The sequence below is a fragment of the Prionailurus viverrinus genome, chromosome E2 (assembly GCF_022837055.1).
Source record: "Prionailurus viverrinus isolate Anna chromosome E2, UM_Priviv_1.0, whole genome shotgun sequence".
NCBI classification, from domain to species: Eukaryota; Metazoa; Chordata; class Mammalia; order Carnivora; family Felidae; genus Prionailurus; species Prionailurus viverrinus.
This window is the reverse complement of record NC_062575.1, coordinates 51,154,203-51,178,412: the sequence shown is the minus strand read 5'-3', so window position 1 is coordinate 51,178,412 and position 24,210 is coordinate 51,154,203. Positions and strand designations below refer to the sequence as shown.

At 52.7% G+C, this 24,210-nt stretch overlaps 1 protein-coding gene across 3 annotated transcripts in view; it reads right to left on the bottom strand.

Moving 5' to 3' along the window:
- Window positions 1-21,711, bottom strand: part of CLPTM1 (CLPTM1 regulator of GABA type A receptor forward trafficking) — a 32,122-nt gene extending 10,411 nt beyond the window's left edge. For 2 of the 3 annotated variants that reach the window (XM_047836272.1, XM_047836273.1), the window contains exons 1-5: window positions 21,599-21,711; window positions 15,233-15,345; window positions 4,360-4,483; window positions 2,982-3,140; window positions 1,129-1,246 (exon numbers count right to left, since the gene is read on the bottom strand). In XM_047836272.1, coding sequence (XP_047692228.1) covers window positions 1,129-1,246; window positions 2,982-3,140; window positions 4,360-4,483; window positions 15,233-15,345; window positions 21,599-21,670 — 586 coding nt within the window. In that variant the 5' untranslated portion in view covers window positions 21,671-21,711. The remainder of the gene's footprint in view (window positions 1-1,128; window positions 1,247-2,981; window positions 3,141-4,359; window positions 4,484-15,232; window positions 15,346-21,598) is intronic. The other variant, XM_047836271.1, reaches the window with a different exon arrangement.
- Window positions 21,712-24,210: the final 2,499 nt, after the last annotated feature.

The following is a 24,210-nucleotide window of genomic DNA, read 5'->3' as shown; positions in this document are numbered from 1 at the left end:
AGCCCAAGTACGGTGAGAGAGTCCTACCGGGCGGCCAATCAGGACACGGTGGACTCCAGGACAAAGACACAAAGTGGGAGCAAAAAGACGCCAACCACGATCAAGCTCGTGCAAAATGAGAAGTTGGACCGGAAGGGAAAAATAACTGTGCCCACCGTGTGGCTCGGATGCAAACAAGCCACGCCACTGAATATTAACGTAATCAAAATCTTACTCCTGTATTAGGGTTTTCTCTTCCAGAGCAGGAAGCGAAGAAAAATGTCTAAAACTGAAAAACCAAGAAACCGCGGCATCACCCGGCTAATCGGGAACTGTGGAGGTTAAGCAAGCAGCCGAAGAGCAGCTACCGGAGCTTGAAAGCAGTTGGCTGTGGGGAGTGGGAAGCGGGGGGGAAGGGGGAGAGGTGAAGGGAGACAGGACTTGCGCCATCTTGTTGAATTATTTGGATTTTAAACCGCGTATGCGCAAGAAGAGTTGAAGTTTAAGATGAAGCCCCGGGCAGAGAAAAACCCCGGTCAGATTACGTCGGAAGTCCCAAGTGGCCGGCCCTCCCCCAGGGCTTGTCGGGGTCACTCGGAGTCCCTGGGTTTTATCCACAGAGTCGGGATTCTTCTGGTGAACAGCCAGCGCCAGACGGCTGGCTGGCCAGAATGAGGACGGGAAGGGGGGTGGCTCATCCAGCCGCGTGGCCCTCACAGCACACTCACCCGAGAACACCCTGGGAGCCAGGCACCACCCCACAGGACCCCCGAAGGGCGGTGCGTTTGCGCAAGACCCGTTCACGCGGTTACAGACGCCACGCAGGAGATGAGCCCCAAGTGTCCTCCCGGCTTCAGCCTGCTTAATCTTTGTTGCTGCCTCACAGACCATTCTGGAACGTCCGCTCCCACCAGGCCTGGCAGCGGGCACAAGCCAGCCCCGCCTTCCCCCTGCCCTCCCCTTCTAGGAAGCCCGTCCTGACTGTCAAAAGTCCCTTTCCCTACCTGCTCTCTGACTCCTCCCCCGTCAGCTCCCGGTTGGAGCTGGCCTGCCCACCCCAGCGCCTCCCCCCCCCCCCCACCGGCTGGGGTTCCTGCCTGCCCTTGTGGGCCTGGCATTGGGGGTCTGCCGCACGGTGGGGGTGCTTACTCCGTGACATGTGGACGGTGGCGAGCCGGCGGTACAGGGCCTTCTGCCGGGGGTCCGGGTGGAAGCCGCTCTTGGTGAAGTAGACGTGGATGTAGATGGAACCATTCTGCTGGACGCTCTGCAAGGCAGACCGACAGGGGAAAAGGAAGGGCTGAGGCCCCTCTCAGCACCCGGCTCCAGGTCCCTGCTCCGGAGTGCTGGCGTGGGCCGGCGTGGCCGGGCGCCCGCGAGCAAGCCACTGATGTCAGACACGCTCAGGTCCGAGCCCCGCCTCGAACGCACCCTGGCTGTGTGACCCTGGGCTCCACCTGGCGGGGCCTCAGTGCCCGGCTGCACGACGAAGACGGCCATCCCTGAGCTTACGAGAGCGCCAAAGTGACCCGAGAGCTCCTGGCACGGCCACTCGGGCACGGGGCAGCAGCTCAAGAAACACCAGCAGTTCCAACCCATCCAGCAGCGAGGCAGGGTCACTTCCACCGGTGACCTCCAAGTCACGCGTGTGTAAGGAACCCACATACACCTGACGCAGCAGTGGTGTTACTGGCCCCATTTTCCAGATGAGGCAAGTGGGCCTCACGAGGAGGGTTACGTGACATGTGGTGAATAAGCGGATCTGAAGCCAGTCTGGGGGCTCCTGTGTGGTTCTGTCACCGTCTGTGTCCCCCCCTTCTCTGCCTGTGCCTGTCTGTCACCTACGATCTCCCCAGGAAGGGGACTACTCTCACTCCCACCTGACGCAGATGAGGAAACCCAAGACGGTGGTCGTGTGCCTGAGGCCCGTCTGCTCCTCAAGCAGAGCTTGGATTAACTTGGCCACACCGTGTCCCTGTCACTTCCCTGCCTTTTAAGCCCACCTCTGTGTTAATTATGTTTTGTGTATTTTTATTGTTTCAACATCTTGGGGGGGGGGGGTCTCCCCTGGCTGGGGAGAGGCCGCCCCTCCCAGGGCTACTAATTCCTAGAGACAAACAACTCACCTGCCCATCCAAGCCCACACTCCTGCCCACTCCCCTGATCTGCCCGATCTCATACCCCAAGCTGCCCTGAATCACCCAGCACCAGGTCCACACCCAAAGCAGCTGGGAAGGAGGGTCAGACTGGACGCTGCGGAGCAGCTCTCCCCACCCAACCTGCGGCCCCCTCGGCCTTCCTGGGGTCTCGCGGCAAGGACGAGGACGGGGCCGGGGGCGCCACTCCTCTGCAAGCTACCCTACCCGCCTCGGAAAGACTGTGCACGCACCCTACTTCCAGGCGCCAAGCCACAGCAGACATCACTCCCCCCCCACCCAGGGGCTGAGGAGAAGACCCGCTGGGGAGAAATGAAAGACAGGGCAGCCCCAGAGAGATGTCCCCACCCACTGGTCCACCGATCCATTACTTTCACTGACACGCATAGTCGCTGAGGTATCGGCCCCATGCCGTGCAGGGCTGGGGACACAGTGGTGACCAAACCAGCCCTGGGAGGGACAACCCAGAGCGGGCAGGCTTGGATGCAGAAGTCCAGAGAAGGCCAGCTGCCCGAGCCTGAGCGTCAAGGAAGGCTCCCTGGGGGAGACAGATTCGGACCTGCGGCTGCCGGTCCAGAGCCAGACGGCCTGAGCTCGAATCGCTCACGAGCCGTCTGACCTTGTAAGTCACCTAAGCTCTCTCTCTCTACCCTAGAGGTAGCTGGGAGGATCCCAGACCAATTTCAACCCCACCCACATTTTTCAGATGGGGAGGCCAAGGAAGGCCCAGAGACCTCGGGGACCTCCCTGTGGTCACACAGCGTGAGAACGGAGGACGGCGCCCAGCCTGGAGCCTGCGCTCGGCGGCGGGACTGGGAGTCGGAAGAAACCGGGAGCTGCCCCCACCTGCGGGATGTCAAGCTCGGCGAAGTGCTCGTAGCAGCCATCCGAGTTCTCGCCGCTGGTCCAGTCGCCGTACACGAGGTCGTGCTGCTCCCAGAAGAGCGCCGACGTGGCGTTGAAGTCTGTAAAGTGCTCGTGCTCGGAGATGTACACGTGCAGGTTCTGTGGGGGGGGCGGGCGGGGAGGGGGCTCAGGGCTGCTGCCGAGCCTCTGGAGGCTGGGGGATAAAGAGCCGGCAGCACACTGATACCCCCGGTGTTGCGGAGGGAGCGGAAAGGGGGCAGGTGAAGAACAGCAGCTGCTAGAATAAATGTTTTTTCTCAACCCTCCCCCGCCACCACGTCTGTCTTGGTCCGAGCCTGTGGCATCCATGAGCAAGAAACAGCCGAAGAACGGCCAGCCTGCCACTTAGAATCTGGGGGCAGCGCCTGACTGGCTTGGCCGGCCAGCGATGGGAGTGAGTTTGAGCCCTACTTCTAGAAAGGAAGGAAGGAAGGAAGGAAGGAAGGAAGGAAGGAAGGAAGAAAGAAGAAATAAAGAAGAAAAAGAAAGAAAGAAAGAAAGAAAGAAAGAAAGAAAGAAAGAAAGAAAGAAAGAAGAATTTGGGGTCAGAAGGGATCAAAGTCTCCGGAATTATCTTCTCCCTTCTCAGTCTCTTACAGCCTTCTTGGTCAGAGCTCTGCAGGCTTGTGAATAAAGCACAGTCAGACCGGCAAGAGGGTTAGCTGGTCCCTGAAAACACCAGGAAGTGGAGAAACCAGGCCTCGGAGAGCGCCCTCCCTTCACAAGTCCCCATGGCCATCTTTGTCCAGAGCCCCAGAGGCCCACTGATAAAGCGCATCTGAGCAGCGGGCACCCGCTAACCAGAACTCTGTGCAGTCGGGGATCCCAGAGCTGTGGAGAAGCGCAAAGGCGGGAGGAGTCTGGGTGACCAGGGTCTGAGCACTGGCTGCGGGTGCTCCCGAACCCCGGCCACTCGGGATCCTGCAGGACGCGTGTCCCTCGTCCCCCTCTGCCGGGCTCCTTGCTCTCTCCCTCCCATTTCTTTCCAACCCGTCCCCTGCACACCTCTCTTCGCAATTCTGAAACCTAAGCAGACTTTTGAAATACGTACAGGCCCTGTTAAAAGCGTTTGCAAACAACTGCGTGAAACCTCTGATGTCTCTCTTCCCCACAAAACCAGAATTTACTCTTTCCTTAAGCGTGTTGCTAGATTGACACAGGTCTCATGGGCTGAGAACGGACCCGGAGCTCCTCAAGCCCAGACCCGTGCGCGGCTGACAGTGACCAGGGACCTGTCTGTCCCAACTGCTCAAGCCGCTCCCTCACACCCTCCCCCACACCGTCATCTCCCGAGTCTGGCCTCCCAGCCGGCGGTTACCATTAAAGTGTCTTTGGGGAACAGGTTGCGGCTGGCGACGCGCGGGGCTCCTCCAGGGCCCGCCTGGTCCTGAGGGGCCGGCCCTCGGCGGAACCAGCTGCTGATGACCCAGATGATGAAGATCCTGAGGAGGCAAGCAGGACAGGTGGTGAGTCCCAAGCCTCTTCTTTGCAACGTGGGTCTGCCTGACCTCCTCCAGACTCAGCACGGGCTAGGTAGGGCCTGACCCGGGGCAGGTGGCGGAGCAGGGAGCAGGGAGGGCCCCTGAGAAGGCAGCCCCTGGGCTACTGGGAAGACAAGATGCCCCCAGAGGCCGTATCTGGGGTGCTGCCCACGTTTCCCAAAAGGCCCTGGTGGCCACGGGGCTGCGAGGGCTTGGACCTTCTAACCTCAGACCTAGGAAACCTAACACGCCAGGCCCCTGGGACCCCAAAGTGAGAGGACACTAAGAATCTGGAACCTCAGCATTTTGGAGGCACGGCACCTTTGAGAGCCACATTTTAGAACTTCAAGTCAACTGAAGTACTTGAGAAGCAGACAGAGTCAAGGGTTACTCCCAAGTTTTAGTAATGTTGGGCTAGGCGATTCAGGCCAACACTGCGGTTGGAAACAACTTGGAAAAGATTAGTAAAAATTAATATACTAAGAACATATCAATGCTGGTTTTCTACACATAATTATGTATCTTGATGTAGCAAAGATATATTCTGCTCCTGGTTCTCTTATGTATGCTTTTTTTTATCAAGTTTATGTACGAATATATGTAAATACATACTATCTTTTTTTTAAAGTTTTAATTATTTATTCATTTAAATAATCTCTGCACCCAACGTGGGGCTTGAACCCACGACCCCGAGATCAAGAGTTACAATCTCCACTGCCTGAGGTAGCCCCTGTAAATACATTTTCTTAAAAGCACTGAAGAATATATCCAAGGGATACAGGTGTGCTGTTTTGTTTTGTTTTGTTTTTTTAATGTTTATTTTTGAGAGAGACAGAGACAGAATGCGAGTGGGTTAGGGGCGGAGAGAGAGGGAGACACAGAATCCGAAACAGGCTCCAGGCTCTGAGCTGTCAGCACAGAGCCCGACGCAGGGCTCAAACTCACGAGCTGTGAGATCATGACCTGAGCCAAAGTCGGACGGACGCTCAACCGACTGAGCCACCCAGGTGCCCCCAGGTGCGCTGTTTCAAAGGGACACATGCACCCCATGTCTATAGCAGCACTATCAACAATAGCCAAAGTCTGGAAAGAGCCCAAATGTCCCTCGATGGATGAATGGATAAAGAAGGTGTGGTCTATATATACAGTGGAGTATTACTCGGCAATCAAAAAGAATGAAATCTTGCCATTTGCAACTATGTGGATGGAACTGGAGGGTATTATGCTAAGTGAAATTAGTCAGAGAAAGACAAAAATCATATGACTTCACTCACACGAGGACTTTAAGAGACAAAACAGATGAACATGAGGGAAGGGAAACAAAAATAATATAAAAACAGGGAGGGGGACAAAACAGAAGAGACTCATAAATATGGGGAACAAACTGAGGGTTGCTGGAGGGGTTGTGGGAGGGGGGGATGGGCTAAATGGGTCAGGGGCACTAAGGAATCTACTCCTGAAATCATTGTTGCACTATATGCTAACTAATTTGGATGCAAATTTAAAAAAAATAATAAATTAAAAACAAAAAAACACTGAAGAATGAACAAGACTATAGATTTATCAGGCAAAAACTGAAGGGAAGACTGGAAACAAGAGAAATGAAACACTACCAGAAGCTTCTTTTTATATCTGAGGACACTTGCCAGGTATTCTGGTGGGTAACAGAAATGCTAGCCGAGCCCCACATGAGACCTACCACATGAGAAACTAAGACCGCACAGGGCCCCACACCCAGGACCCAGGAGGCAGGTGAAGCCGAGCCCTCCTCAGCAATCACCTGGTGCAAAGAGACCTCGGATGGTTGATGCCCCCAGCAGCCAGTGGATGGACAGCATGTCCTCCTGGAGAAAATATGTTCATCCTAGGTCTGAAATTATTCCTACAAATAATTCTGAGATGCTCACAACTTAACTCTGATGTTGCAGAATCTGTTACAAAAACCCTCAAAATTTGAGGGCACCTAGGTGGCTCAGTCGATTAAGCATCCGACTTCGGCTCAGGTCGTGATCTCGCAGTTTGTGAGTTCGAGCCCCACGTTGGACTCTGTGCTGACAGCTCGGAGCCTGGAGCCTGCTTCGGATTCTGTGTCTCCCTCTCTCTCTCTGCCCCTCCGCTGCTCAGGGTCTACCTCTCTGTCTCTCAATAACAAGCATTCAAAAAACATTAAAAAAAAAAAAAACCCTCAAAATTTGTATCAACAGAGCTTTATTTTTTTTTAATGTTTATTTTTGAGAGACAGAGAGAGCACGAGCAGGGGAGGGGCAGCGAGAGAGGGAGACACAGAATCCCAAGCAAGCTCCAGGCTCTGAGCTGTCAGCCCAGAGCCGGACGCAGAGCTCGAACCCATAAACCGTGAGATCACGACCTGAGCCGAAGCCGGACGCTTAACCAACTGAGCCACCCAGGGGCCCCAAGAGAACTTTCAAAGTACCATGCTGGCAGCACGTGACTCTTGACCTCGGGGTCATGAGTTTGAGCCTCACGTGGGGGACAGAGTTTACTTTGAGGCAGAAGTACCGTATAGTCAGTAACACGACAGAGAAAACAGAAACAAAACCAAAATGACACGAAAACAAATATGCTGGCGTCCTATTTTCAATTCACAAAACTGAATAAACGCAGTATTGCACAGCCTTAGAATCAGCACTGACTTCGCAGTATTTCCAGGACATACTATTAAAAGAGAAAGGCGAGGGGAGCCTGGGTGGCTCGGTCGGTTAAGCATCTGACTCTCGATCTCAGCTCAGGTCATGATCTCACGGTTCATGGGTTCGAGCCCCAAGTTGGGATCAGTGCTGACAGCACAGAGCCTACCTGGATTCTCTCTCCCTCTCGCTCTGCCCCTCCACCGCTCACGCAAGTGTGTGCTTTCCCAAATAAATAAACATTAAAAAAATGTTTTTGTTTAGATAAAAGAGCGAGGCAAGTATGGAAAGAAAGGAAGAGAAGGAAAGTTATGTAGAATAGGACTCCAATTTTGTATAATAAACATGTTAGAAAACAACAAATCTGAGGGGGAGGAAGGAATGGGAGTTAGTGTTTAATGGGTACAGTGTTTCAGTTGGGGAAGATGAAAAAGTTCTAAAGGGGCACCTGCCTGGCTTGGTCAGAAAACCATGGAACTCTTTATCTTAGGATTGTGAGTTCTAGCCCCACATTGGGTGTAGAGATTACTTAAAAAACAAACAAACAGGGGCGCCTGGGTGGCGCAGTCGGTTGAGCGTCTGACTTCAGCTCAGGTCACGATCTCGCGGTCCGCGAGTTCGAGCCCCGCGTCAGGCTCTGGGCTGATGGCTCAGAGCCTGGAGCCTGTTTCCGATTCTGTGTCTCCCTCTCTCTCTGCCCCTCCCCCATTCATGCTCTGTCTCTCTCTGTCCCAAAAATAAATAAACGTTGAAAAAAAAAAATTAAAAAAACAAACAAACGAAACACAAAAAAACCCAAAACCACACAGAGAGAGAGAGGTATGAAATGATACACATCAGACTTTCAAATGGATTTCCTGGTTTGGGAGAGTAGGGGGAAGGTATACAAAAACAATAGGCCACAAGACACAATACTGCCTTAAAAATCCTAAATAAAAAAAACCAGGGGCACTTGGCTGGCTCAGTCAGTGGAGTACGCGACTCCTGATCTCGGGGGTTGCGAGTTCAAGCCCCACGTTGGGAGAAGAACCTACTTAAAAAAAACAAAACAAACAAACAAAAAACCCCCAGCATTTATATGAATCAACATGTAAAAGGATCACCACCAATGGAGTAATGATGACTGATGGTTATCCTTAGGTGATTTTTACTTTCTTCTTAAGGCTTTTCGTTTTGAATTTTTTTTTGTTTTTAATTTTTTTTTAAGGTTTATTTATTTTTGAGAGAGAGACAGCATGAGCAGGGGAGGGGCAGAGAGAGAGGGAGACACAGAAGCCAAAGCAGGATCCAGGCTCTGCCCTGTCAGCACAGAGGCCAAAGCAGGGCTCAAACCCGTGAACCGTGAGATCATGACCTGAGCTGAAGTCAAACGCTTAACCGACTGAGCCACCCAGGCGCTCCTCTTTTTTTGTCTTTTAATGAACAAAAGAAAAGCCCCAAACAAAATTGTAGCAGATTGCTAGATGTTTCCCAATATCTGTCTTCCCCTTTTGTCTCAAAAAGAGAACTCCTAAATAAAGACTACAATTCCAGCCTCGCTAACAGCTAGAAATGGAGAGAAGGTGAAGTCCTGGCCAATAAAATGTAAACACCGTGTATTGTGCTGGGCTTTGGAGGAGTGTCCTTAAAGAGAAAGAATAGGCCTCCTTGATTTCTGCTTCCCTCCTAGAATGTGGATGTGATGGCTGGATCTTCAGCAGCCATCTTGGGCCATGCAGACAAGGGGCAAAACCTATTGACGGTAGAAAAAAGGCAGGAAGGAATCTGGGTTGCAGAAGATGACAGAATCCTGGTTTTCCTATGTCTGGAATAGCACATGAGAGAGAAATAAACAACTTCTAAAAAAACTTGTGTTAATTCACGTCTCTCAGACACCTGCTGCTGTGTAATTATTAAATGAGACAGGAACTTATTAATTACAGGTATGAAAAGCAATATAGCAGAGGTTAAGGGCTCAGCCTCTACTTTGCAATACCCGGACCTGAAGCCCAGCTCTGCCTCTTACCAACTGTGTGACCTCAGGCAAGACTTAACCTCTCCAGGCCTCTGTCTCCTCAACAGTTAAAATGGGGGATAATAACACTACCTACCTTGTAGGGTTGTTTATAAGCATTAAATGCATGAATATAGCTCTGTACCCATATCCGTCTATAAGTACGTATGCATACACACCCATGATATATATACATCACCTAGAATGAAGCCTGATACACAGCCAGTAAGTACTTTAAAAGTGTCAGATGTTATTAGTTTCATCATAGGAAAAAGGCAGACAGAACTCTTTGGAATGGAAAACTACTACCAGGGAATCTTAGCGTGGATGGGCCCCAAACCACACGGAAGGGCATGATTGGGCAGAGAGGCTTGTCTTTGCCTGTAGCAGCTATGGAGCCCTGGGGTCTGGGGTCTCAGGGGCGATGGCCCAGCTGAGCCATCTGTCGCCTCTGCAAGAAGTCCCTGACGCACACGGCTGAGGAAGGTCTGGAGCTGGCGATCTCTGGGGAACGCACCGCCTCCAAGAGAGGATCCCATTCTGGTTGATTACGCCGAGGGAGCGTGTGGGAGCAGGGATGCCCACCAGCAGCTCTGCCCTGGCTTAGTGTGGCCTCAGGAGTCCCACCCCTCCTCCGGGCTCCTGGAGGAAGCCCCACGTGTAAAAGGAGGTAGACTGGACCGGACGGTTTTGGAGAACGCCAGACCCCTTGTCTCCTGAACAGCACCTGTGTGTACCTGTACACCCACAGTTCCGTGGGTCCTCCCAGACGGCTCGTGGACACACCCCTCCATCCACACATCCCAGGCCAGGAAGTCCTACCCTACAACAACAGGCCGGGAGGGGACTGGCGTTCACCTGATGCTTTTCAGCCTACCGGAGTAAGCCAATGAAAGAGACAGTCAACCTTCTCTCCCACCCCACGTCAATATCCTGCATTCACGGGTTCAGGACAGCGTTAAATACATGAAAAGTCAAATAATGAAAACTCTCCACCCCATCCATCTATCCACACAGTGCCCATCCCATCCCCCACTCCAGGTAACCACTGGCATCATGTGGGGACGTGCCGGACACTGGACTCCCCTCTCCCCCAAAAAGTCCACTCTTATGCCACCTGCTCGAAGCTTTGAAGAATTCACGGGCCCCTGAAAACAAACCCTGGACCCCACCTTAAGAATTCCAGTTGAGGGGCACCTGGGTGGCTCGGCTGGTCAAGCGTCCGACTTCGGCTCAGGTCATGATCTCACCGTTCGGGAGTTCAAGCCCCACATTGGGCCCTGTGCTGACAGCTCGGAGCCTGGGACCTGCTTGGGATTCTGTGTGTCCCTCTCTCTCTCTCTCTGCCCCTCTCCTGCTTGCTCTCTGTTTCTCTGTCTCTCTCTCTCAAAAATAAATAAACATTAAAAAAAAAAAAAAAAAAAAGAATTCCAGGCGACATGGTCTCCAGGCACCCACCCCGGCTAACGTTTGGTGCTGCCTGGTTCTAAGGAAGGAAATGAGCCTAAGCTACGACCATATTAAAAAATGTCTATCTGAAGGGGAAGCGGCCGTATGCACTGATGTGGGAAGATTCTAAGATATGTTGTTAATGAAAAAAATCAAGGTGCCGAACTGGGGGAAATAGGCTACTCTTATGTAAAAGTGAAGGGAAAGATAAAAATAATCTTTATTCACAGCTGCTTGGAGCACGCAATAAGGAAGATGGTACGGAAGAAAATTCTAGGTCCTAACTGGGCCCGGTGGGGAAGAGTGGAACGGAGAAGGAATGGAGGGAACAGAGGCCGCAGTGGAAGAGGCTTGGGTGCGTGTCAGGGATGGCGCCCAAGTGTCTGGGCGGAACAGTGGGCAATTTCCTTCCTGCAGAGCCTCTCCGCATCCTGGGTGACATCCTTGGAAGACACTAGGCAGGCAGGCCTGTCCCACACCCAAGTGTGACTGGTGACTGTCTGGGATTGTGGGCTGCTTTTTTTTTTTTTTTCTTAAGCTGCTTCTCTTTATATTATCTCAGTTTTTTAACCCTCAGAAACAAAAGCAACCCTGGCCAATTCTGAGCGGGTGCCGGCTCCCCCTGTCTCCAGGTGACACAGACCTCCTGGCACCCTGTCATGACCTGCGAACTGTCAGGATTCCCTCCTCTGAGACGGAAACTCAGGCACGAGAGGGTATTTCGGCCAGCGAAGGCACACGGCAGGGAGGCGGGGGGGCCGAGGTGTTGGAGGGGACCTGCCCCCCTCCACGTTTCAGCAGCCGAGCCTCTGGTTTGGACAAGCAGGCCGTTCCCCATTTTTCTCTATTCTGAACAACTGTCTATGAGCATCTTCACACAGCGTCACCTCAGGCAAACCGCAGGTGTGCGTTTATAGGACGGCCACGCCACCAATCCTAACACACTTCTGTGTGACTTTCCTCTCTCTATGCATCTGTACTGTTTGAATTTGCTTTCTACAGGAAGCGTGTATTACTAGTGAGTTTCGAGGGGAAAACGAGGACGATGGCATGGAGGAGACAAGCAGCTGACCCACCCCAACCACCTTCGCCCCCCAGTAGCAGAACCCCAGCTTTCCGCGGGGCGCTCGGTTTCCCAGAAGAAAGATCACATTTCCCAGGCTCCCTTGCGGCAGGCCACAGCCCCATCAGGACGTACTGGCCAAGGGGAGGACTGTTTTAAACAACTCTGCTACGCAAGGATGTGGCGAAAGGAACCCTCGCGCGCTGCTGGTGAGAATGCAAACTGGTGCAGCCACTGTGGAAAACAGTATGAACTGCCCGACGAGCCAGTAACTGCACTAGTGAGTATATACCCCCAAAATACAAATACGTTAATTCAAGGGGATACATGCACCCCGATGTCATAGCAGCATTATTTATACTAGCCAAATTAGGGAAGCAGCCCACGCGTCCATTAACAGGTAAGTGGATAAAGATGAGATATACACACACACACACACACACACACACACACACACACACGTAAACAGATTCTTATCCAGACATAAAAAAGAACGAAATCTTGCCGTTTGCAGTGACATGGAACTATAGGTTATAATACTAAGCAAAGTAAGTCAGAGAAGGACAAATACCATAAGATTTCACTCATATGTGGAATTTAAGAAACAAAATAAGGGGCGCCTGGGTGGCTCAGTCAGTTAAGCGGCCGACTTCGGCTCAGGTCATGATCTCGCTGTTCGTGAGTTCGAGCACCGCGTCGGCTCTGGGCTGATGGCTCAGAGCCTGGAGCCTGTTTCAGATTCTGTGTCTCCCTCTCTCTCTGACCCTCCCCCGTTGATGCTCTGTCTCTCTGTCTCAAAAATAAATAAATGATAAAAAAAGAAACAAAATAAACGAGTAAGAAGGAGAAAAAAAAAAAAGAGACAGAGAGATAAACCAAGAAAGAGAGTCTTAACTCTAGAGAACAAACTGATGGGGAAGCGGGTGGGGGAAGGGGGAAACAGGTGATGAGGACTAAGGAGTGCATTTGATGCGATGAGCTGCGGGTGATGTATTAAGTCTGGAATCACTGTATCGTACACCTAAAGACAATATTACATTGCATGTTACCTATACCCAAATTTAAATAAAACCTTAATAACAGGGGCACCTCGGTGGCTCAGTCGGTTGAGCATCCAACTTCGGCTCAGGTCATGATCTCGCGGTTCACGAGTTTGAGCCCCACGTGGGGCTCTGTGCCGACAGCTCAGAGCCTGGAGCCTGCTTTGGATTCTGTGCCTCCCTCTCTCTTTGCCCCTCCCCCATGCTTGCTCTCTCTCTCTCTCTCTCTCTCTCTCTCTCTCTCTCTAAAAATAAATAAACATTAGGGGCGCCTGGGTGGCTCAGTTGGTTGAGCATCTGACTTCGGCTTGGGTCATGATCTCACGGTTCGTGAGTTCGAGCCCCACATCAGGCTCTGTGCTGACAGCTCAGAGCCTGGAGCCTGCTTCAAATTCTGTCTCTCTGTCTCTCTCTCTCTGCCCCTCCCCTACTCGCACTCTGTCTCTCTCTCTCTCTCTCTCTCTCAAAAATAAATAGAAACATTAAAAACATTTTTTTTAAACCTAATAAATTAAATAAACAACTCTGCCACGGAATTTCTTATAGTTGATGAGGAGAGAAAGTGCCTGCCTAAATGCATGGCCTGTCTCTTGAACATTTTGCTGAAATACCTCTCTGGAAAGAAAAAGAAATGTCTGTTTTGCAAATGGGCAAAAAGGGCCCAGATCAGAGAAGGCAGACTGTCACCAGGTCTAGGTGGGCAGTCATAGAACTCAGCCTCAGATAGATCTCCCTGACCCCACTCAGCTTCTCGCCAGGGCCTTCGTCACAGGCCAGGTTTCCAGAAGGCGAGCCCTGTGCTCCCACTACCCAGGAATTGGCCACATGAAGGCACACGTAAAAAGACCACCACCAGCCAGGCACAAAAGGACAGCCTGTATGACTCCACTTAAACGTGGTAAGTGTAACAGTCAAGTTCAGAGAGATGGAACTATACAATGATGGGTGCCAGGGGTTGTTACAGCGGGGGCTTGTGCTTACTGGGGTTGTTAGTGCTTGATGGATACAGAGTTTGTCTCTGGGGAGATGAAGTTCTGGACATGCATGGGAGTGACTGTTACAACTATGCACTGGCATATTTTATGTAGTAATGTACATGCTGTGGCTAAACTACGCCCCCCCCACCCTAAAATTCATAAGTTGAAGTTCTAACCCCGAGTACAGTCACCCCCAGTGAGTGTACTGGGAGATCCAGCCTTTAAAGAGGTGGCTGAAGCTAAGTGATGCCACTGGGTGGACCCCAATCCGATATGACCAGTCTCCTTATAAGAAGAGATTAGGACACAGACACACACAGTGCAAAGACCATGTAGGCACACAGAACATGGCCATCTACAAGCCAGGGAAAGACCTTGGAAGAAACCTCTATCATGGTGACACCTTGATCGCAGACCTGTAGCCTCCAGAACTGTGAGAAAATACATTTCTGTTGTTTACAGCCCCCAGTCTGAGCTCTCTGTTACAGCAGCCCTAGCAATTTAACATAGTATATTTAGGGGCGCCTGGCTGACTCAGTTGGTGGAGCATGCAACTCTTGATCTCAGAGTTGTGAGTTCAAGCCCTGCGCTGGGTCTGGAGATTATTTAAAAATAAAATCTTGGGGCGCCTGGGTGGCTCAGTCGGTGAAGAGTCCGACTTCGGCTCAGGTCATGATCTCGTAGTTTGTGGGTTCGAGCCCCGTGTCAGGCTCTGTGCTGACCGCTTGGAGCCTGGAGCCTGCTTCAGATTCTGTGTCTCCTTCTCTCTCTGCTCCTCCCCCACTTGTGCTCTATCAAAAATAAATAAACGTTAAAAAAAAAAATCTTTACAAATAAAATCTTAGGGGCGCCTGGGTGGCTCAGTCGATTAGGCGTCTGACTTTGGCTCAGGTCATGATCTCACAGTTCGTGAGTGCGAGCCCCGCGTCGCGCTCTGTGCTAACAGCTCACAGCCTAGAGCCCGTTTCGGATTCTGTGTCTCCCTCTCTCTCTGCCCATAACCTACTCGCATTCTGTCTCTGTCTCTCTCAAAAATATATAAAACATTTAAAAGAATAATTAAAAAAAAAATCTTAAAAGGGGCGTGGGGTGGCTCAGTTGGTTGAGTGGCCAACTCTTGATTTCGGCTCAGGTCATGATCTCACGGATCGTGGGTTTGAGCCCTGCATTGGGCTCTGTGCTGACAGCACGGACCCTGCTTGGCATTCTCTGTCCCCCTCTCTCTCTGCCCCTCCCTTGCTCTCTCTCTCTCTCTCCCCAAAATAAATAAACATTTAAAGCAAATAAAATAAAATCTCAAAAAAGACATATTGGGGTGCCTGGTGGGCTCAATCAGTAGAACATGTGGCTCTTGATCTCGGGGTTGTAAGTTCGAGCCCTACATGGGATGTGGAGACTACTTATAACAACAACAACAGCATATTTTACCACAGTAAAAGAAAACCCTAGTCACCACCAATGGTTATGCCCGGTGGCTTTTTCCTTTCTTATGTTTTATGTGAACTTTTTCCGATGACCAGAAGCAGCCCCACCTGCTCACCTGAACAGCACCCCTTTGATGACTTGCCAGGCGTTGGGCGCTGGCTGGGGTGCTGGGTTCCGGGGCTGGGTCTCCGCCCGCGGGTCCCTCCCGATGCTGCCGTTGCTGGCCACCTGCAGGAAACAGAGACCAGGTGAGGAGGGAGGGTGTCGCCTGAGGCACCACTGCGCGCCAAGGCCCGGCACGGGGCTGAGCACAGAGTGGTGCCTGATCAAGAACTGGAGAACATTTCGGGGCCCCCGGGTGGCTCAGTCGGTTGAGCATCCGACTTCGGCTCGGGCCATGATCTCACGGTTTGTGAGTTTGAGCCCCCGCATCTGGCTCTGTGTTGACAGCTCGGAGCCTGGAGCCTGCTTCGGATTCCGCGTCTCCCTCTTTTTCTCTCCCTTTTCTCGCTCTCTGTCTCTATCTCTCTCAAAAATAAACAAACATTGGGGCGCCTGGGTGGCGCAGTCGGTTGGGCGTCCAACTTCAGCCAGGTCACGATCTCGCGGTCCGTGAGTTCGAGCCCCGCATCGGGCTCTGGGCTGATGGCTCAGAGCCTGGAGCTGTTTCCGATGCTGTGTCTCCCTCTCTCTCTGCCCCTCCCCCGTTCATGCTCTGTCTCTCTCTGTCCCAAAAATAAATAAACGTTGAAAAAAAAATTAAAAAAAATAAATAAATAAACAAACATTAAAAAAAATAAATTTAAAGAACTGGAGAACGGATGAATACAGTCACCCAGGAAGGGTGGTATATCTTGCTCCTTCAAGACAAAAACGCTTCCCCAAAACCTACTCCGTGCTGGTGACACCGAGGTGATGGAGACGGCCCTGTACTGCCCTCCTGGGGATCACAGTCCAGTGGGGGGAGCTAAAGAGTCCCCAGATAGGGATGATCCAGAGTAGACAGGGCTGGGATGTAGGATGTTAGAGGGGGCATCTGGTCCAGCCTAGAGGTCAGGGAGGGCTTCCTGGAAGAAGGGGCACTGGAGCTGAGACTTAAAACATAACAAAGGGATAATGCAGAGGAGACAGTGAGGGAAGCAGCTGGTACAGAAATGAAGGAGAGAGATACTATCTGACTCTGAGGACTGTCCACTGCTCCCTGAAGCCAGAGCCCAGGATGCAAGGGACAATGCAGGCTAGGGGACAATGCAGCATGGTGACAAGTGCCAGATCCCATAAGGCTTGGGTTTATCTAAAAGGGTCTACCCTGGGCAAACAGTTCCGAAGGCCTCCTCGGTGGCCGGCCCTGTGCGGGGCCTTGTCCTTCCAGGGGCTCCTTATCCAGCAGGAGACAGACACAGAGCAACACGGCCAGAGTGTGAGCCATGCCACTGTGAGCCACAGGCACATACTACCCCGTGAGGCCACGACTAGGAATGTTTCCACTCAGCAGCCGGGCAGATGGAGGCTCGGGCAGGCGAATCCACTTGTCTGGGTGGCTCAGGAAGGAAAAGGGCAGCAGGGTGACAAGGGGGTGTCAGGCAGGGCTTCCTAGAGCAACCTGCACCCAGAAACAGAAGCTCAGAAGCAGGGAATGTCATGTCAGGAAGGGCCCGAGGCGGGGATGTCTTCCCACCCCTCTCCTTGCACCTGCTGGCTCCCGGATCCTGCCCGCTTCCTCCTCCCAGCTCTGTCCCCTCACCGCTCAGCCTTCAAGAGGCAGGACCAGGACTGTCATGGTCACCGTGAGGCAGGAGCACTGCCCAGCACAGAGCAGGGGCTCAACAAACACCTGTGGAATCAACATGTGTTCCCTGAAGGGCTTGCCCGCATCACCCAGGCCTCCCCCCACCACGGCCCCGAGCCCACCCCTCTCTGTCATTCATCACCCCGTCCCCTTCGGCAAGAGTTCCTCCCTGTATCTACCAACATGCAGGACAGTGCCGTGGTAACAGGTAGGGGCTCTAGGGCCCCACAGTTCCTGACTGTGAGATCTTGGGCACGTCACTTCCCCTCTCTGACCCAAAGGCCAGGTTGTGAAAATACTGGTATGTTTTAGACAGAAAAGATTTCCTTCATGTGTGAAAAATGGACTTCCTGAGCATCTACTGTGCACCAGGCTCAGTACTAGGCAGTGGCCACACAGCTCTGGGCCCTGCCCTCACGGAGCTCAAGGTCTAGAACAAAACACACCCACGGAACGGTCAACAGGACCGTTCAAGCTGGTAAACAGGAAACAAAAGTGCTCTGGAGGAAACAAGCAGGGACACATGATGCCTACTGGGGTGGGGAAGGGGACCCACTCTGGATTAGGTGGTCAGGAGCCTGCCTGAGGAGCTGTTGTTGACATGTGGGTGAAGGGCATGCTGGCAGGACAGGTTCACGGAAGGGGTTGGCTGGGGGCAGGCAAGGTCAGAGACAGGCACGGGGTCCCCTTATTCAGGCTTGGCCTTGCTTCCGGGAGCGCTGGGGGCGAAGTAAGTGCTTCCAGCAGCTGTGTGCTGATTCTCAGGGTCAAGAAACAGAAGGTGAGGGCCAGGCCAGGATTTGAACCCATGTCTGGCCTACTCCCAGGTCTGTTCTCTTACCCGCACAGGTGGACAAGCTGGCTGTGGGGACAAGCTCCCACAGAAAGGCAGAGAAGTGCAGTGAGATGCCACTTCACTATGCTGGCCACAGTCAAAAGGACAGACAATCACAAGTGTTGACGAGGGTGTGGAGGAAACTGGGCCGGTGGGGAGATGGGGTTGCGGCTTTGAAAGATGCAGTAGAGCATTAATAAGTGAAATGTGCACCTGCCATACAAACCAGCAGCCCCACTCCTCGGTCTCTACCCAAGAGAAAGGAGAACACACACACACACACACACACACACACACACACGGAAAAGCTTATGTGCAAATGTGCAAATGTTCACAGGGGCGTTATTTGTAATAGCCAAAAACAACCCAAAGGCCCCTCCACCTTGATGAATGAAGCTGGTGTATCCATACACACAATGGAATGGTACTCAGCAATCAAAAGGAGCCCAACTGGGGGCAGAGAGTGGCTGCAAGAGGAAACAGGAATGTTCTGACTGGATGCAGACAGGATGGTGGCGATGGTGGTGCCGCACGATTGCAAAACTGGACTAAAAGCCACTGGACTCCACACTAACAACAGGTGAATGTTGTTGTATCTGTTGTAGCTCAAAAGAAAGGCAACTTCCCTGTGGCTCCCACTTCCCTGGGAGTAAAGGCGAAGTCTTCATGTTGATCCCTAAGCCCTGGCCTGATCTGGCCCCTTCCATGCCTCTCTACTCTCATTCATTGGGTCCAGCCACAAGGCCTCCTCGCTGTTCCTTAGTAGGACCAGGCACCTCCCACCTCAGGGCCTTTGCACTGGCAGTTCCCTTTACCCGAGAGGCTTCCTGCTGACCCTGTATCCGCATGCCTCCCTCCCTCGTCTTCTTCAAGTCTTTGTTCAAATGTCACCTCCTCAGAGAGGCCTTCCCAGACTACCTTGTTTAAATTGCAACCCTCAGGGGCGCCTGGGTGGCTCAGTCAGTTGAGCATCAGACTTCGGCTCACGTCACGATCTCGCGGTCTGTGAGTTCAAGCCCCGCATCGGGCTCTGTGCTGACAGCTCAGAGCCTGGAGCCCGTTTCAGATTCTGTGTCTCCCTCTCTCTCTGCCCCTCCCCTGTTCATGCTCTGTCTCAAAAATTAATAAATGTAAAAAAAAAAAAAAATTTATTAAAATAAATAAATAAATTGCAACCCTCTTACCCACCCCTCACTTCCTATCTCCTTCTCCAGCTTTACTCTGTCCATGGGACTTATCACCATCTGACCTGCCATATTCATTGTACTCCTGTCCATTCTTTCACCCCCACCCCCCGACCCTTAGACAGAACATGAGCTCCAAAAGGGCAGGGACTCTGTTCTGTTCACAGCTGTATCCCCAGCATGAGCCTGGAGCCTGGCAAGTAGTGGGGACTCAGTATACATTAGCTGAAGGAATGAAGGGCAGGGCTCTGGGCCGTGTTTGGGCCTCTGGCTGGAGGAGCGGGCTGGCAGGAGCATGACACGGCCAAGGGTCCGCCCCCTCAGTGCTAGGCCCCACAGGCTGGGGAGGGTGTGATGTCCCTGCACACAGTAGTGACTAAGACACAGTTCCTCCTCTGGGACCCACACATCCAATCTCACACAATCCCCAGAAACACTGGCTTAGGGGCCCAGAAGCAGCTGAGACCATCAGCCTGGGCTGGGGTATGAAGACCGGCTTTCAAGCACATCTTCACCGACTGCCTTGGTCCGCCGTGGGAACTCCATCTCGGCCCAGCCTCTGACTCAAGACCTGTTCATTCCACAAACGCTGAGCACCTGCTCTGTGCCGGGTCCCAAGCTGGGCGGTGCAGGGGACACAGTGTTGACCCAAACAGTCCTGGTTCTGCCCTCCAAGGCCTCCCAGTCCAGGAGAAGAGACAGGCAGACAGTACAACCCAGAGTGGGCAGGGCTGGGACAGGCGAGCCCAGGGGGCTGTGGGAGTCCTGACCCAGTCTGAGAGAGTCAGAGAGGGCTTCCTAGGGGAGGGAACATCTGTGATGTACAGAACTAGTACGGATCGATCTGGTAAAGAGGGGAGAAATATGTGAGAAGGCCACGAGGAAAGAACAAGGCACACTCCTGGGAATAAAAGACCTTTACAGTGGCTGATGCTCCATTCACTCAGTGTTTCTCAAGCAGGGGTGATTTTGCCACCCCCCCCCCCGGGGGGGGGGATACTTAGCAACATCTGAGACATTTTTGACGGCCACGACTGGGGAGAGGTACGTGTGTTACTGACATCTAGTGTGTAGAGGCCGGAGATGCTCCTGAACACCCCACGATGTGTGGGACAGCCCCTCACAACACACAATTAACCGACCCAAAATGTCAATAGTGCTGAGGCTGGGAAATACTAATCTATCTAGCCTGAAGAAAATTCAGACCACGCAAGGCCTTGATCTACTAAAGAATTTGCACTTTACCTTGAAGGCAAAGGAAGAAGTCTTGAAAGGTTTTAAGCAGAGGTGAGACAAAAGAAAAATCAGGGGGTCCCTGGAAGCCTGGCAATCAAGGGAACCTGAACCCTGGTCTCTCTGACCACCCCTGATCCAGTAACCAGCAGAAACTCAGAGGGGGAAAAGATCTTTCAGCAAGACTGGGAAGCCCCTGATGACAGGGACTCTGTCTTCATTCTAGAGTTAACTCAACAAATATTTTCTGAGGCCACCCCCAGGCCAGGCCCTGGTTGCAGATGCTGAGCCAGGTATGTTGGGCTCAGTCACCAAATCTCATCTGGGTGGCCTCCTCAGGTGATATTATTTGCTCTTCCTCTGGGCTCCCTCAGTCCCTGGCACAGACTTTTATCACCACCCTAGTCATTCAGGACTATAATTCTTTACATGTCAATCTTCTCTCCCACTCCACTGATGGCAGGGGCATGGCTGGAACCATCTTTGTAACCCATCACATGGCCGGCCATCCTGTGCAACCCCTCCACTTATCACTGGAGAAATAAAGGCCCAAAGAAGGCAAGGAACTTGTCCAAGGTCACACAGAAAGTCAGCTTCATTCTTGCCTCTCAACCTGCACCTCCTCTCCCCGGTGCTGCCTCCCACATGTCAGTGACATCCCAGTGGGTGGGTCGACAGCACCTTGCTGTCACTCCATCCATTCCCTAAATGCCTGAAGGGTGGATGCCTGAACTAGTATGTTCTGCAGCTTCAGTTTAGTTGAAACAGTAATGGGTCAGAAGTCACCACCACCTGGGCTAACCCCCCCCCCCTTGGATTAGTTTATGCTCAAAGCATAAACACCCTTCCCAGTCCTGACCACCCTGGGTCAGCAATGTCTGGATTGCTACACGGAATGGATCCCAAACCCAACCTGGGTGACCTTCTACAAGAGCCTTAGTCTCGCTCTTCCTTGGATTCCCGTCTGTAAAGTGGGTCTGTCGGTCTCCACCGCCCGTGCCCTTACCCACGATGACTACCTGACTTCCCCAGAGCTAGAAAACTCCCAATCAATCAATGATCGCCCACATCTCAGGCACTGCGAGGGAGACTCTGAATGCCAGTCCACTTCAAGAACGGTCTTAGAGCCTGAATCGCAGAGTCGAGAACCAGGGCGCCTGGGTAGAAGTCTGCGCCCCTCCGCGCCACTGTCTCCCGGCTCGAGCCATGAGCCTGGTGGCCGCCCAGCGCGAGCGTGCAGGGGACCCGGCGTGCAACAGGGCCCCGCTCCCCGCACCGTCCGGCCTCCAGGACTGCCCGGCCCGCCTGGGCCCGGTACTCAAGGTCCCTCTGGGCAAGGAGCCCCCAGTGCACGGGATTCCGCGAAAAGGGGCAGGACACGCCCCGTGGGAGGCCCCCCGGGTGGGGAAGAACCCCTCAGGCCCCTCTCGGCCTCCGTACCTGACCGGAGCCGCCTCCCCCGGCCGCAACCACGGCGCTGCCGGCCCCGTCCGCCTCCTGCGCCGCCGCCATCTTCCCGCTCCGGGTCCCCGCCCCCGCCGCCAGCCCCGCCCCGTCCCCGACGGCGCCAGCGCGATCGCGCGAGATTTCACACTTCGCCGGGCCCGCCAGCTACCGTATCCGGCAAGACAGCTCAAGCCACGCCTCTCAGAAGAGCCGCTTCCGGCTAAGAAAGAACCAGCCCGGCCACCGTACCCCAACCACCACCCTGCCGTACGTTTGTTTTCACCTAGTAGACCGTCACCCTGCTTGGAACGCCCGGACTTTCTCGGCCAGCGTATCAGCGTCCCACGGGCTCCATTCCCTTTGTTTCCTCGAGTTAATCTGCTTCTTCCATTTATATGAAGCCTTGCAGGCCATCCTGCCTTCCTCGCTCGGCCGATTCTTCGAGTCGTTTCCGTTTTCGTGTTTCTTGAGCTTTCCCGGCCACCGTAACTCCTCAAAATGTTCTGCTCAATACACGCCCTTCGTGTGTTCAAGGAACCTCCCTGGCCGCGGTACCGAGACTCAGAGGGCAGACCTTAGGCCAATGTCATCGCCTTCAGACCCCTCTTCCTAAAGGAACCGTTTCCTCCAAGTCCCCTTAGGTTATAATTTTTCTGTGCATTCAAAGTTATTATTTCAGGGTTCTCACGGCCACCACACCTTCAAATCGGACCCTGTCGTTCCCTTCCCAACCCTTCGGGCCACCGAGTTTACCCCGCACGCGCGTTTCCGGAGTGGTCTTTGCTTTCTAGCAATTTCGCAACTCTGGACTCGGCTTCAAGGGCTCTTAGAACTTCATCCTTTTTCTTAGCTATGTGTGTTTGTACAGTTCCATGCCTGGACACGGGTTGAGTGACCCCTGCTCTGGGGAGGATGGTATGGAGGACGGAAAAGGACAGAAGTCTGTCAGCGGCTGTTAAGCCTTATGTATGAATGGAGTGGAGGTGTTTAAACCCTGGTTGTGCTACTGACCATCTATACGATCCCAGACAAGTGACATTATCTCTTTGGGCCTCGGTTTCTTTTATAAACTAAGCATTTCCCTCCCGCTTTTGCCTCTCTGGGTTTTTGGAAAGACCTAGTGAGATCACTAATGTAAAGCACCTCCCACCCACCCCCTACCCCCACCCCCCCCCACACACACACATACACACCTGCTCTTAGTAAGCGATCAATATTGTGCGCTGTTATTATGAACCTTACATATTACCCGGAAGGGAGAGTAGGCTTTGCATTGGGATTCTCCAATTAACTTATTTCTCATTTTATTGTTTACTTCCTTCACTTTCCTCTTAGTCCCAGCTCAGTAGTAATATCACCTCCTCCTGGAAACCCTCCCTGGCCCCCAGGCTGTGCCGGCACAGTCTCCTAGTCTTTCCAGATCCCAGGACTCCCCAGTCCCCCCCTGCCCATTTTGTGTATCGCTGTCAGGGGTGGGTGTGGTATGTCTTGCCGTGGGAGTGGGCGGGGAAGCCCAGGGCATTCACGGTCACTGCTCTGCCTCCAGCACTGCCCCAGGGGATGGTTGCTAAGTGAAAGGATGAAAGTCTGCGTGCAGCAGGTGGATGACACACATCTGAGAGCCAACACAAAGGCAAGAAGGAACCTTAGAGAACATCTTGCCCAGTCCACTTCTCTCCCATATAATAAGGGTAGTGAGAACGATTCTCTAAAATTGTAGGCGCAGTCTAGGGATGAAATGAACATACTAAGTCCACCAGACATGAGGCAGACTGAGATTTGCCGGCCTCTTTCTCAAAAGTGCAAAATTAGGGGCGCCTGGGTGGCTCAGTCGGTTGAGCATCCAACTTCAGCTCAGGGCATGATCTGACGGTTCGTGGCTTGGAGCCCTACATCAGGCTCTCTGCTGTCAGCCCAGAGTCTGCTTGGAGCCTCTGTCCACCCCTCCCCCTGCCCCTTCCCTGCTTGTGCTCGCTCTCTCTTCCAAAAATAAATAAACACTAAAAACATAAATTAATTAATTAATAATAAATAACAGTGCAAAATTACGTGTGTAGTTTGTAATAGAGGACCACAGAAAGCCCAGGCAAGTGAAGGGCTTTGAAACTTAATCTTCTCTAGCTTCATGTAACCTCATCTCTGCTTTTAACTCTAGATATAAAAGCTCCAGTCGGCCCTCCTGTCTCATAAACTGCAGAGTCCCGATCTGTCGGAGCTTGAGGGTCAGTGAGCTAGACTGTGACCTTAGGACCCCTGCAAAGCCCTCCCCCATTTCTGTTGAATGACCAGAAAAGTTCTTCCATTTCTGTTAACTGCTAATTGAATCACCGCCCAGGACCACTCTGCACTCCACTAGGGGGCGCCCAACACCAACCAGAGGCTGTGATTTCAGGTTCTAAGGGAGAAGAGAGCTGGAGCCCTGAACGTTTGGGTCCTGAGGAAAAGGGGCTGGAGGTCCAGTCTCCTGAGTCCCAGGGAGAAGAAGTCTGGGGGCCCAGACTCCTGCGTTGTGAGGCAAGAGGAGTCTAGGGGCCTGGACTCTGGGGTCCTAGGGCAGTGGGACTGGGGTGGAGGCCTGAGAAAGGAAGGAGGAATCTAGGAAGGGC